Genomic DNA, 13,379 nt, shown 5'->3' on the forward strand with positions numbered 1-13,379 from the left:
TAGCACAATATCGTGGAGAAAAAGTGTGGGGGGGGGGGAGGGGAGCTTGCTTTAATGCAATGAGATTGGCTGCTTGCAATGCTTAATTTGTGCCAGGGCTTGCCAGATTAGAAATTAAGCACTGACTGCTTGGTTACATTTCCTTCACATATAGGTGTTGTTGCTGTCATCTCCCTGATTGTAGGAGTTAGCATTTATTATTTAATTTTGATTCATTGCCCGTAGCCCTATTGCTCTAAACTTTTCAGGTCATTGTAATGTGGTTCTGTATGCTAAGTCTCCAGTTTAATATTATTTACAAAGTTGATCATGGCTAAAAGCCCTCGAGAAATGTAAGTCCTGCCTTGGGCAACAACTAGCATCAAATCATCGCTGTATAAAGACAGACTCCTTCCTGTTGTGGTAGAAGTATCTTCTTAGATCACATAAGTGCTTCATGAGTCAGACTTTGAGAACAAGTGCTGTAAGGCAAAGCATTGTGGATAAACACTGGCTTATCCTCAGTTTTTATTAGAGCTGGTTATTCAGTACAAAAGCGACTTATGATGTTTTTGTGAAGTAGCATAAGCTGCACAAAGGAACTTTTGATTTGCTCTCAAACACGTTATGATGGTTATCCCATAGCACTGACTTTCTGAAGATGTTATGCACATTGCTTAAGTGTATTCCCTTTCAGGTGGGAGGGTGAATCATCAAAATATAGGGTTAACCATGGATTTTTCAAATGTAAGCTAATGGTATGTGATTTATTTTTCATTCAAAATACAACTCAAAGCTCTATAATGATATGCTAAATGGTATAATTTTGTATTTGGTATATTAAAACCCCCCTTTCCTGGAAATGTGCCATTAAGGCATAAATAACTTCTGCTAGATAAAACATTGTTCACTAAATCAACTTTCTTTATTTGCTCATTAGAAATAACCTTGTTTGGAAACCTAAGGGAGCAGACACTTATTTGATATTACCAATCAATCAAAACTATGGCACCAAAGTAAACCAAAACCGAGAAGGAGTATAAACTCATTCTGCACATCTATGTAACTTAAATGGCTTTGAGATAGTGCAGCCAGCTGGCCTGGTTGTTCAAGGACCATAGTATAATATTTGGATCCCCTTAAAATAATTAACTGTGCTGCCAAAGATGAGGCAATGAAGAACATTAGAACATAATTACCCTAAAAATGTTGTGTGAACTGAAGAATAAAAATGAGCAGCAACATCCACTTGCAAATGCACGATATTGTTCCCTGCTAGTATAAAAGCCTTTTCAAATAGATATGTGTACAGATATTATGAGGGGATCATTACAGCTATAACTAAAGTAACTAAACAGTAGTCTTCACAGATAGATTGGGCCATCTTAACACTGGATTTATACCAGTTTCCACCAACATAAATCCTGCTGCAAATACTCATCAGTGGAAAGGCCATCAGAGAGGAAATTGCAGTGGCATCAGTATGTCACAATGTATGTAACTGTAGATGATCTCACTATCCACATACATGGTCAGTTCCTTTATTAATCCTTCTAGGTTCTTGTTCCAATGATATCTTGTGGCAATGAGTTCTACAAGTTAATTTTTCTTTAAAAAAAAAAGTAATCGTGCCTACCTTTTCTGAGCATGAATCCCCTTTGCTTACCCATGGAGGTATAATAAGGCTCTCTGCACCAGGTTTAATGAATATGGTCTCTTGACTTTATTTTCAGCAGGTCTTCCTCTTTGCCCTTGTTGTTTTGGAGGACATATGTGACATCTGTTCCCCTCCTTGCTTCCTGTTGTTCTAGCTGAGGGGAAATGTTAATTTAATTACTTTGTAGTGAAGCATGTAATAGTAGGATTTGAGAGGAAGAATGGTCTTGTGATTCATTCACTCTGGAAATATGGGTCTAGTTCCCTGCTCTGTCACAGACATACTGTTTGACCTTGGGCAAATCATTCCTTCTCACTGTCCCTCAGTCTGAACAATGGGGATAATAATACTTCCCTTCTCTTCCTTGTTTATTTAGTTTGTAAGCTGCCTGGGACAGAGACTGTTTTGTACTATCTCTATGTTACCTAGAGCAACAGGACTTTGATCTCAGTTAGGAATGACTGTAATACAAATAAATAACAACTTGCCTATCGATGAAAAGAAACTTCACTACAAGTGCAAAGACAGTCACCTGAAATACACTGCAGTATTCTTTTCTACTTCAATATAAGTAGAGATTCCCTGAAAATCTCATCACCTGCTGGCCAGTGGGAGAGCTCAAGAGTCCTGGACTAATACAGAGTATGCTCCAGAGCCATCCATAAATATGTACTTCCTATAAGATGCATGTCAATAGTATTAATTCATTTTAACTCACTGACAAACCTTAAAATATAACTAGGCTTGGAAGAATTAGATTTTTATTGGTAAATGTTGATTTCACTCTATGGGCACAAACCAATGACAAATATTTCAATTTATAATCATCTTAATTTACACACAGGCACAGTAAGAAAAATGCTGCTTGAGAACTTCTTAGAGTTTGATGTAAGGATATTTACTTTGTGAATTTTGACATGGGATGTAGACAATTTGTGTTTTAACGATGATAAAGCATTAACTTTTTCAGAGTAACAGCCGTGTTAGTCTGTATTCGCAAAAAGAAAAGGAGTACTTGTGGCACCTTAGAGACTAACCAATCTCCAGGTCTGCTGTCATTAAATAATTGTCTGACCCACCCACACCCTGCATAACTTCCTGCAACTGTGAACATTTAATAAAAATTGGAAGCAATGTTTAAACATAAGCATTGATATTATCTGTGGAAATTATAAAAAAAAAAAAAAATCAAACTCTGCCGAGCGTAAGTAAAACATATTGGTAGGACTGACTAAACAGGCCAATGAAGTGAATAGCCTAGGGTGATGTTAAAGAGATGAAATTATTTATGGGAGCACTTCAGGATTAATTTATTGAACAAGATGTGATTTGCATTGAAATACAACTTGTATTGTGTGGAGAATGAAATCCTTTCATATTACAATACACTCCCTATGGATCTAATTACAGCAGACATTCACACATCACACTGATAATGTGGAGGAAATCAGCAGTTCCACAGGGTTCTCTCTTCATTTGATGTAATTGCTGTGATTAGTAAGGGGGCTCAAGGCTCATTTGCGTAGTCCATCAAAATACATTATTCAGTATTTAAGGAACAAGAGTTCAATATCAATAGCAGTTTTCATCAGTAAGCTGCAAGCTACCAATGTTTTTTTTTTTTTTGCTAAGATGTTGCATAGATCCTCTCCCACTTTGCCATATAAATAAAATTAAGCTCTTTGCTAGGTTGGTGGCACTTACAGGAATGTTTCGGTTGTCTAAGAGCACAGTTCTATAAAGAGTTTTAATATTCCTACATTGTGGAATCATTGATCTTTTGACAACCATTAAATTAAAAGCAAAGTGCAGCTGTAAATGGCATTTAGAAATGGCTAACCTGCTTTTGTTCTCACAACAGGTGTGTAGGTGGGAGAAGTCTTACTAGTTCACTTTTGCAAAAATGAGTTACAAAAAAAAATTCTTGAAGCAAAGAGGGTAGCTGCAGGAACTTGTCGTGCCCCCTATCTGGTTACATTATTTTACATAACTATCCTCTCTCACACTCACTAAAAATAGAAGTTCTGACCATCTTATACAAACCCTTTGGGCCAAAAGGGTGAGAGAGCAGAATTTAGCCTTTAACGCCTGAAACTGGATCTGAATTTCAAGGAGCTCCTGGTTTTTGTCACGCTTCTTCAGTCACATGCTTCTATTTGTGAACATCTATTAGAATAGATGTCCAGCACTTTCCAAACCTTTTTCCCTGATACCTGTCCGACACTGACTGTATTTTTCCAAGATAGAATATCCCACCTGCCTCACTCTCAACCCTGGTCCTTACTGTGGCCTTGCTATCTGGAGAGATCTCTAGCTAAGTGTGGATCAACAGAATTAGAATAATATCTCATTTATTCATAACTTTTCTATCTTAGATCAGATATGATAACAATTCTTTATAAGAAGCAGCAAACACAACGATCTGATGTACACAGTCAACATCACATGCTATACTAGAAAGTCTTTTTGATTCAGAACATCTCAGTTCTCTAACATCAAAGTATTTAGTACTTAAACATTTTAAATATAAAATGCTATGTACAATGGAACCGCAATTTACCCATTACCCAGAGGCTGGCAAGCAGGAAGGAACCCATTTAAGAAACTAAAAGAGTTTGAAAGGCTGGCAGGGTTAGCTATTACAAATAAAATAAAAGGCAACATCCATTGCAGTTCTGCCAAACCTAATTTAAGAACAATTGTGCTAAAGTACAATCAATTAGGCAACAACATTTTCTTCTCTAAAATAAATTATAAACGTGACCTGAAAGCTCTCTGCCACCCATAGCGCTATCCTACAGTAGCTACAGATTCACTAATTTATATGTATTTGCCATAGTGCCCACGGTCCCTATCAAATTGGGTTTAAAACACATGCAAGGGGTGGTTCCTGCCCTTTGTTATCAGTGGCACTTTCCAGTAGGCATTATGTTGGTAGTGGGCCTTGATGAGGGATTTGAAGGAAGAGACAGTAGTGGTTTTACAGTCTAGTTCACCGAGGACATTGTATGTGCACAGGGTGGGGTGGTAGACGGCACAAAGAAACTGTGGGGAGAAATGAGCGATTGAGTGGCAGAGGCTGGGGCAGGGAAGCTCAGTACAATATTAATTTGATCCACAAGTGACATTGCCACAAACTAGTGCAAAAGTCATTTAATAAGCAGTATGACTTCAATAGGAGTTGACTGTTCCTTTGAAAATCCCAGTCTCCATTGCCTATAACATTTATTATCCATTACTCTTTAACATACAGTAAATTTAGTCTTAGTAGCCTAACTTCTACAATGCAAATGTTAATATAATATATTACCAATATCTTTCTCCGCATCTCGTTTCAACACCTCTCTGTTATAGTTTGTTAGATCTATACCTCTAAAAATACTGGCTTCTCTGAAAGAGTTAAAAAAAATCACCCTTTGTGTGTATACTCTTATCTGGACAAAACACATTCTCAATTTTAGTTTTTAAAATATGTTCAGAACATCTGAAATCACTGAGATTTCTATGGACAAATTTGACACCTTTTCCATGTTTACTCTCCATGTGAGCCATTCCCAATATTAAATTATGCAGGCTATTTACTTGTTATCTTGACATAGCATAGAATCATGGAACTGGAAGGGACCTTGAGAAGTCATCTAGTCTAGTCCCCTGCACTCATGGCAGAACTAATTATCTAGACCATCCCTGACAGGTGTTTGTCTAACCTGCTCTTAAAAATCTCCAATGATGGAGATTTCACAACCTCCCTAAGCAATTTATTCCAGTGCTTAATCACTCTGACAGTTAGGAAGTTTCTCCTACTGTCCAACCTAAACCTCCCTTGCTGCAATTTAAGCCCATTGCTTCTTGTCCTATCCTCAGTGTTTAAGAAAAACAATTTTTCTTCCACCTCCTTGTAACAACCTTCTACATACTTGAAGACTGTTATCATGTCCCCTCTCAGTCTTCTCTTTTCCAGACTAAACAAACCCAATTTTTTCAATCTTCCCTCATAGGTCATGTTTCCTAGACCTTTAATCATTTTTGTTGCTCTTCTCTGGACTCTCTCCAGTTTATCCACATCTTTCCTGAAATGTGGTGCCCAGAACTGGACACTATACTCCAGTTGAGGCCTAATCAGAGTAGAGTAGAGAGGAAGAATTACTTCTCGTGTCTTGCTTACAACACTCCCGCTAATACATCCCAGAATGATGCTTGCTTTTTTTTGCAACAGCGTTACACTGTTGACTCATATTTAGCTTGTGATCCACTATGACCCCCAGATCCCTTTCCGAAGTATTCACTCCTAGGCAGTCATTTCCCAATTTGTATGTGTGCAACTGATTGTTCCTTTCTAAGTGGAGTACTTTCCTAAATGGAACATCATAGAGATGATGCTGTAGGAAAGCACTAAAGGTAGAGGAAGCACTTACAATTGTGAGTCCTTGTTTTCAGTTACTTATAAATTTCTGAAAAAAATCTCTTTGTGTTGAAATTTCCATTTGTTCTGAGCACGCCAATGAATGTTTGTGGGTGTTTGGTATAAATCTGTTCACTCTTTTGTGATTTATCAAGCTTAAAATAAAATGTACTTCAATAAAAATGTCAGATATCTTTGCATTTGAATAACTAAAAATTAGGTCTGCTTTTAAAATATTAAAATGTCTAGTGAGCACACAAGTATTTGTGCATGCTCTTGTTTGCCATTACTTTATCTTATTGAAGTGGTTTGTTTGTATTTTGCTTTTCACTCAGGTTCAACTGTCCAGTTTCACTTTTGTTTGTAGTTGGTTTCACTTGCAGGTTCTCAGGAACTATCACAGTGCTGTTTCAGAGTAACAGCCGTGTTAGTCTGTATTCGCAAAAAGAAAAGGAGTACTTGTGGCACCTTAGAGACTAACCAATTTATTTGAGCATGAGCTTTCGTGAGCTACAGCTCACTTCATCGGATGCATACCGTGGAAACTGCAGCAGACTTTATATACATAGTGCTGTTATTTATATATACAGTGCTGTTGTTAGCTGCTCAGATACTATAGTGATAAGCACAATATAAGAACCAATATAGAATAGAATAGAATTGTCTTTGTGTAGGAGAGGGTTTGCATTTAAAAACATATGCTTTTCACTATTTATGGTAACATTTCTGTTCATATTAAATTAAATCCAGCCTCCTTCTCCAAAGGTTTTGGGGACCCTACTCAGGGAGTATCGCTCACTCTGCATCCCCACACAGCAGGTTTGGGAGATAGGACAAGGATGAGCTTAGTAGCTCTGCCCCTATGAAGACCATTAGTCATTGACTTCTCTCTCACCCCTTTCTAGTGCAGGGACACAGGAGTGACTTGGGCTACTGAAACTGGAAGATTGCAGTTTCAGCCACAGAGCAACGTAAGATGACAGGGAGGGTTTCCTTGGCCTTTTTTCCAGTTCACCATCTGCACCAAGCCCAGCTGTTCAAGTTTGGTGCAGGTGAGAGTTTTGATGCTCTCTGATTTTGTTTATTTTACCAAAGACTGTGTGTGGGGCCAATTCTCCATGGAGAGTGACCCTTTAAGAAAAAATGTGAGTTTCTACAGAGGTGCCAGAAAATATTTCTACTCTGATTTCACATTTGTGCCCAGAACAAAGATTTCAGTTAAAACAGAAATTCAGGTTTTCTTCAGATGTTCTAAAACTGCTTACTCCAGTATTTTAATAATGTAAAGAAACTGGTGTTCTCATGTGTATTATCTACTATAAAGAATATTGTCAAGCAGATACCATATATCCTGCCATCTGCTGATGTTAATTAGGGAATGTTTACATAAAATGATAACTACCAAAATAATTAGCTAAATACACTCAATAATGTGATGCCTAAAACCTGCCAAGAAGAACATGTACTAATTCCTATCCACCTCCATTGTTACCTTAAGAACAGCTCTCTCCATAGCAACTGAAAACTTTTCAAGGCAGCAATAAACTAATCCTCTCCAGCTTCCAGAGCACCATCAAGGAATTTTAAAAACATCAGACTTTCCAGCAACTAAATACTTTTGGGGACTCAAAAGGCTACAAAGCTAGAGATACACAATCATTCATTTTTTTCTGCTGAAGGTAAGAACACGGTGTTAGAAATGGTTGTATCCCTATAACTGTGATGCTTTTAAATGCTAACTTATTTCTAAATGTTAACTTAAAGCTAAAATAAATTTTGAAACTTCAAAACCTTTCAGAGTGTGCTATACCATGCTAACTTTTATCTGAATGCATTCCAAGTTATAACTCAGCAAAAGTTTTTAGTTTACTCTACTTTAGCAATCTGTTAGCACAGCATTTTAAAAGGGGAAATCAGATCTGTATAATTTTACAGTGAAAAGAAGCAGATGTTGCATGTGGCTATTTAACATACGTACATATATTTCCAAAGGTCTGCTCCTCAGTAAAGGGAAAACTCCTTAGTAGAAAATAAAAGTTAAACTCCTTTACAACTGGCATGCTCCTATATCAAGATGGATTACAGTAAGGACAGATCCTATAGTACGTTAGGAAAGATTTGGCTAGGATAGTTTGGTTTTACTGTTTGGAACACTATCTTTGCATCTAGGATTATTAAAAATGAGAACTAGTTACTTTGGGGACATTTCTACATTTTTCAAGTTGTATGAATTACATAATTATGGCAATTTTGCAGCTCTTTCCTCTGACCATCATCAAAGCATCATTAATTTCCTGTTAAAATGTTTTGGGTTTGTTTCCCCCCCCGCTTTATAGCTAATGTTAATTAATGAAGATGAAAACCACTGTAAGTCATTGCTTGGCATCAGTACTACTGAACTTTTATATCAGAATTCCTGCACAATGCTTTATTTGCTCTTCATGTACAAGTACATCTACTAGCCCTTGGGAATCTGTTTCCTAATGGAGTAAAAGAGAAAGCAATTATATTTGTTCCTGTACTTACTAAAGGAGATTATGATCAAATATAGTAACATAACAGGGAAATGAAAAATGTGTATTATACTCAAAACTTTTAATGAGAAGGAAGGGCAGTCCGATTTAACCACTTATCAGTAATTCTACAGAATTTTTAAGGCCACTGTCATCTTTGTTTCCTGCTGTTTCAGGCTGTAAAGTCCCTACAAACTCCCTGTTGTTCAGAAACAGCTTGTCACTGCAAATCAGCTTAGCCAACCAATTAATAAATCCTTTCAAACATATTGCAGTCACTCTAATTAAATGGTTTTTGTTTTTCTTTACCATACAAATTCCTCAGGGTTCAACTTTAAGCTGTGAACTACGAACTACCGTTCAACTCTCAACAGGGACACGCACTTACAGGAAGAAGAGAAAATGTGTTTTCTGACCAAGCATCCAGCTTTTTGGATGGCATGTTCAGCTTTCATATTTGGTGTGGTCACTGCAGAAGCACAGCCTGGGAAAGAGCACAAGCAGGAAAGCGGCTATGCTCCCAGCCAAGGCTATCTGACGGAAGTTTTACGCATTCTCTCAGCTGACAACTACACTGAGCTCCACAAGAATCACTCAAGAAAACTGATCAAAATGCTACTGGAGAGAGCTGAATGTCCACAGTGGATTTATGGGATGCAGGAGGATTGTAATCTGGTTAGTGTATCAATTAATGAAGGGTACATTTAAAAGATGAGTTCAGTGAGTTCTGAAATCATTTATTTGGGTGAAACCATCCTAATGCATATCATAGGCACACACGACATTCATTTTTTTAAAAAAAAAAATGAACGGCTAAAATTGTTTAATTGCTAATGATTTATATTGCTTATTTATTCTTGTAAAGCGGGCCCCCCAATACTTCAAGAACACCTTAAAAACTTAATCAATTTATCTTTTACTTATTGCCAGATATTTCAGATATTCATTTTCAGACTAAGGTTTTTCTCTTTACTTCATCCTACAGTTATATCATTAGCTTGAATTTGAAACATGAAACGAAATTTCCATTGTAGTTAGAGACTGAGGGGCAGAAATAGGAATGGTTTTGTAAAACGTCATCATTCTGGTTGTTATTTTGCAAAACTCAGACATAGCCCGTGGTTTGTTCAGATCCATATGCCATTTCTCCCAAGTCTGCAAGGTTTAGGGGTGGTTTTGGAAAAATGGTTCTGGTCAAGGGAGATCAAGAGCAGATAAATGACTCTGCAAATCCAGAATCTGGGACTGGAAGAATTCCAGGGTATTCAAATGTTTAGAATCACAGCTCCATGCAGGGGCTCAATCCGCTAGTACATTCAGACTACTGACTGGGCTATTTCTTCCCACTGGTTTGACCATGGAAGGAAAAGGGGAATAGGATGCCAGATTCAGGTAGGAGGGAGACTATGCTGTGGTCGAGGGCCCAGATGGAAGGAAATGTAGATTTGGAAGATGCTCCAAGTTTGGATTGGGACCCCAGAAAAGTTGATGGATTTTGGCTCCAATTAATATTAATCCATCTTGTTCTAGGTCTGGTTTACTTCTAACAGCAGGGAATTATACAGACAGTCATGTGGCTTCATGTCAGAATCAAGAAGCAGCAGGTGGTAAAGGCTAATGATGGGGAAAGCAGACGTTTACTGTGAAAGTAAAATGCTCCCTGTACTCAACAGGACCAATGTATTGGAGAGGAGATTTCAGTCCTCTGTTGTAGAGCACCTACTCATTTAAATAGCCATAGTAACAAATGCTGACATTTTTCATAACTGCCACAGTGTGAATGATCATTGGTAAATAATGTAGGGCTTCATGCTTTCCTACAGGGGTTATTCCTGTATAGAGGAGTGGGAACTTCCTAGGAATTCTTCCATTATGGACCAAGGTTTTCCTTGTGTTTGTGACCTATTTATAGAAAGTGCAGGGATGATGGCAAAGGAGAGATTTTCTGAGCCCTTTTCACGGTTTTTGCTGGGCTAGCCTGGGCAAATAGCAAGGTCCATGCAGTACAGTGGCTTTTTTATAAGTTTGAAATCCTGCAAGATGAGCTAACAAGCACCCAAAATGGAGGAAAACTCATGACAGCAATTGTTCATGAAACATCTGCAGTCTTTAGAATCAGAAATTAGCCCTCCTCCTTGGCTTTGGAGCTAACTTCCCAAACAGTGGGGGTAGGGAAGCCCCAGATCCCTCCTCCCCACCAACAAAACAAAAAAAAATGGATCAATCAGACTCACATGTCTCTTCTGAATCTTGGATCCCAGCCATCACAAACCATTGCTTTTTCAGACTATTTAATTTGCAAACAAGACTCCATCCTGCATTTAAATCATTGCCCTGAAGTTCTATATCTTTATTGGACCCTTTCTTTTTCTTTACTAATTGACCCTCCAAATCCACGGCAATGTGCTTGATGCTCCTTAAGCAGTATCTGGCATTACTCTATCTCCCAAGTGCACAAAAAAGGCATGCCTTCTTCTGTATTGATGAAATCCTTACTAATAATCATTACAAAACAGGGAGTTCAGTAAAAAAACACGCTGCTCCCATATTCGGAAAGGGACTTGTTTGTTTTAGAAAATAAGCATTCTGAAAGTAAGGTCATTCAAGTGTTTGTGACTCTAACATGTCGATAACAGCAAAATAACTTATGATGAATCAATCTATGTTCCCCTGACACCTTCTTTAAGTACTCCCAGTGGAGGATCCCACATGTTCTCCAATAACAGCAACTCTTTCAGTGCACCTGCTGCCCTCCCAGGAGCAATTTCCTTTTCAAATTTCTTGCTTGCCTGCGCCAACAACCTTAGTGACTTCAAGTTATCCTTACTAGACCTTGGGGTGTAATTATAGAAATCTCTGAAAAGCCTCCACCCCATACAGTATGTGTGTCTTATCGCCCACTGGGTAAATTTAAAAGGATAGACTGGCTTAACATGAGGCCTTTAGGGAAATGAGCTAGAAGAATTCAATGTATTCCTCCTAGTCTAAAACAATAATACACAAAGACAGTCATGTTAATACATGTCATCAGTACAGAAAAAGGTATGCTTTCTTTGTACACTTGGGAGATAGAATAATGCCAGATGCTGCTTAAGGAGTATCAAGCACATGGCCATGGATTCTGAGGGTCAGTTAGTAAAGGCTAGTATTGTAGATGTTGATAGCCATGTTAGATAGGACACAGGGGCTAGATCCTAATCTAATTTACTCACCAGTATGAATGTTTAATTTGGCATTGGCACCCACAGTGCATAACCTTTTCTAACATTCCTCTTGGTGTGGATTTAGGTTGGGAATATTTCTATTAAAATGTGTCAGCTCACTCACTTGCTTATAGTTGAGGGAGCATATGAAACCTGAACTCCATAATCTGCATTTGATTCAAGTTTTTGGGGGGTAAACATTCAAGATGCACTAGTACATAATGTCTGTAGCCATAAACATAGTTTAACCCAGTAAACGAGGTTTTCTGGCTGCTTTGAATCATTGGAATGGGGCAAAATAGCTGAAGTGTGTTGGTGAATCTTACCTAGTGACTATGATTTAGGTGCTTCTGTCTACCTTACAGTCATAGATACTGGAACTCGGGGTACTGCCGCACCTCCTGGCTTGAAGTGGTTTCCATTATTTTCAGGATTTAATGGCTCTCAGCACTCCTACTATGAAAATTGTTCCAGCACCCCTCTTTATAGTCCTTGTGATCTGCCATGATAGTGAAGATCAACTCAAGTGCTGAAGCTACTCTTGGATTTAAACAGGAGGGAGCTGTCAGCATCCTTCCAATGGGACCAACTGATATGACCTACAAATCACAACAGGGACAGGATGTTTTCAGGAAGGGGCTTTCTGTTCTGGAACTTGCTCACCCATTTACCCGAGACTGAGAGCACTTGCTGGTTTTCTAGGCACACTCTAAAGCCTATCTGCTCATAAAGCCTTTTGCCTGAGGTGATATTGGAAGGGGTCTGAGTGTGAGGAGAGATGGTGCCTTATTGGCATTGAGCTATTTTGTTTTTAAAAATTATACCTGCCCTTGGGGGGGAATTCTCCCCTGAGTAGAGAGCAGCACAGACCCATGCATGACTTCTGTCTCTCCTGAGTCCCGTTCTGACGAATTAATTGATGCATAGGCTTTGTGCTGACCAAATTTGCTGATAGCACAATTAATAAATATAAATAAATACAGCTCTAAAGATACAGGGCCCAATTCTGCTCCGTTAGCTTGTAAATGTGGAGTAACTCTAGTGTTTCCTTTGATTGGGATATGATCTAGATCAGTGGTTCTCAAAGCCGGTCCGCCGCTTGTTCAGGGAAAGCCCCTGGCGGGCCGGACTAGTTTGTTTACCTGCCGCGTCCTCAGGTTCGGCCGATCGCGGCTCCCACTGTCCACAGTTCACAGCTCCAGGCCAATGGGGGCTGCAGGAAGGGTGGTGAGCACGTCCCTTGGCCCGCGCCGCTTCCCGCAACCCCCATTGGCCTGGAGCGGTGAACCGTGGCTAGTGGGAGCCGTGATCAGCCGAACCTGCGGTCATGGCAAGTAAACAAACCGGTCCGGCCCACCAGGGACTTTTCCCTGAACAAGCAGCGGAGCGGCTTTGAGAACCATTGATCTAGATGACTTCTTGCGGCTCCTTCCAGCACTACATTTCTATGCTTTGTATGATTCTATCATTTACACTGGGATTTTTCAACCTATGGGTCATGACCCAAAGTTGGGTCACCAGAATGTTTCAAAGGGTCATGTGGCAGCTCCTGTCGCTCTGGTTCCATGGGGCTTGCTAGGCTCAGTGCCCAGCTCCAGGCATTGTGACCTCTGGGGTTGCAGTGC

General features: G+C 39.1%; 1 protein-coding gene across 2 annotated transcripts in view; it reads left to right on the plus strand.

Moving 5' to 3' along the window:
* The first annotated feature begins 7,621 nt into the window (after positions 1–7,621).
* Positions 7,622–13,379, plus strand: part of SLC39A12 (solute carrier family 39 member 12) — a 33,932-nt gene continuing 28,174 nt past the window's right edge. For both annotated transcript variants that reach the window (XM_073334154.1, XM_073334156.1), the window contains exons 1-2: positions 7,622–7,717; positions 8,877–9,226. In XM_073334154.1, the coding sequence (XP_073190255.1) occupies positions 8,954–9,226 (273 nt within the window). In that variant the 5' untranslated portion in view covers positions 7,622–7,717; positions 8,877–8,953. The remainder of the gene's footprint in view (positions 7,718–8,876; positions 9,227–13,379) is intronic.

Source organism: Lepidochelys kempii, chromosome 2, assembly GCF_965140285.1.
Source record: "Lepidochelys kempii isolate rLepKem1 chromosome 2, rLepKem1.hap1, whole genome shotgun sequence".
NCBI lineage: Eukaryota > Metazoa > Chordata > Testudines > Cheloniidae > Lepidochelys > Lepidochelys kempii.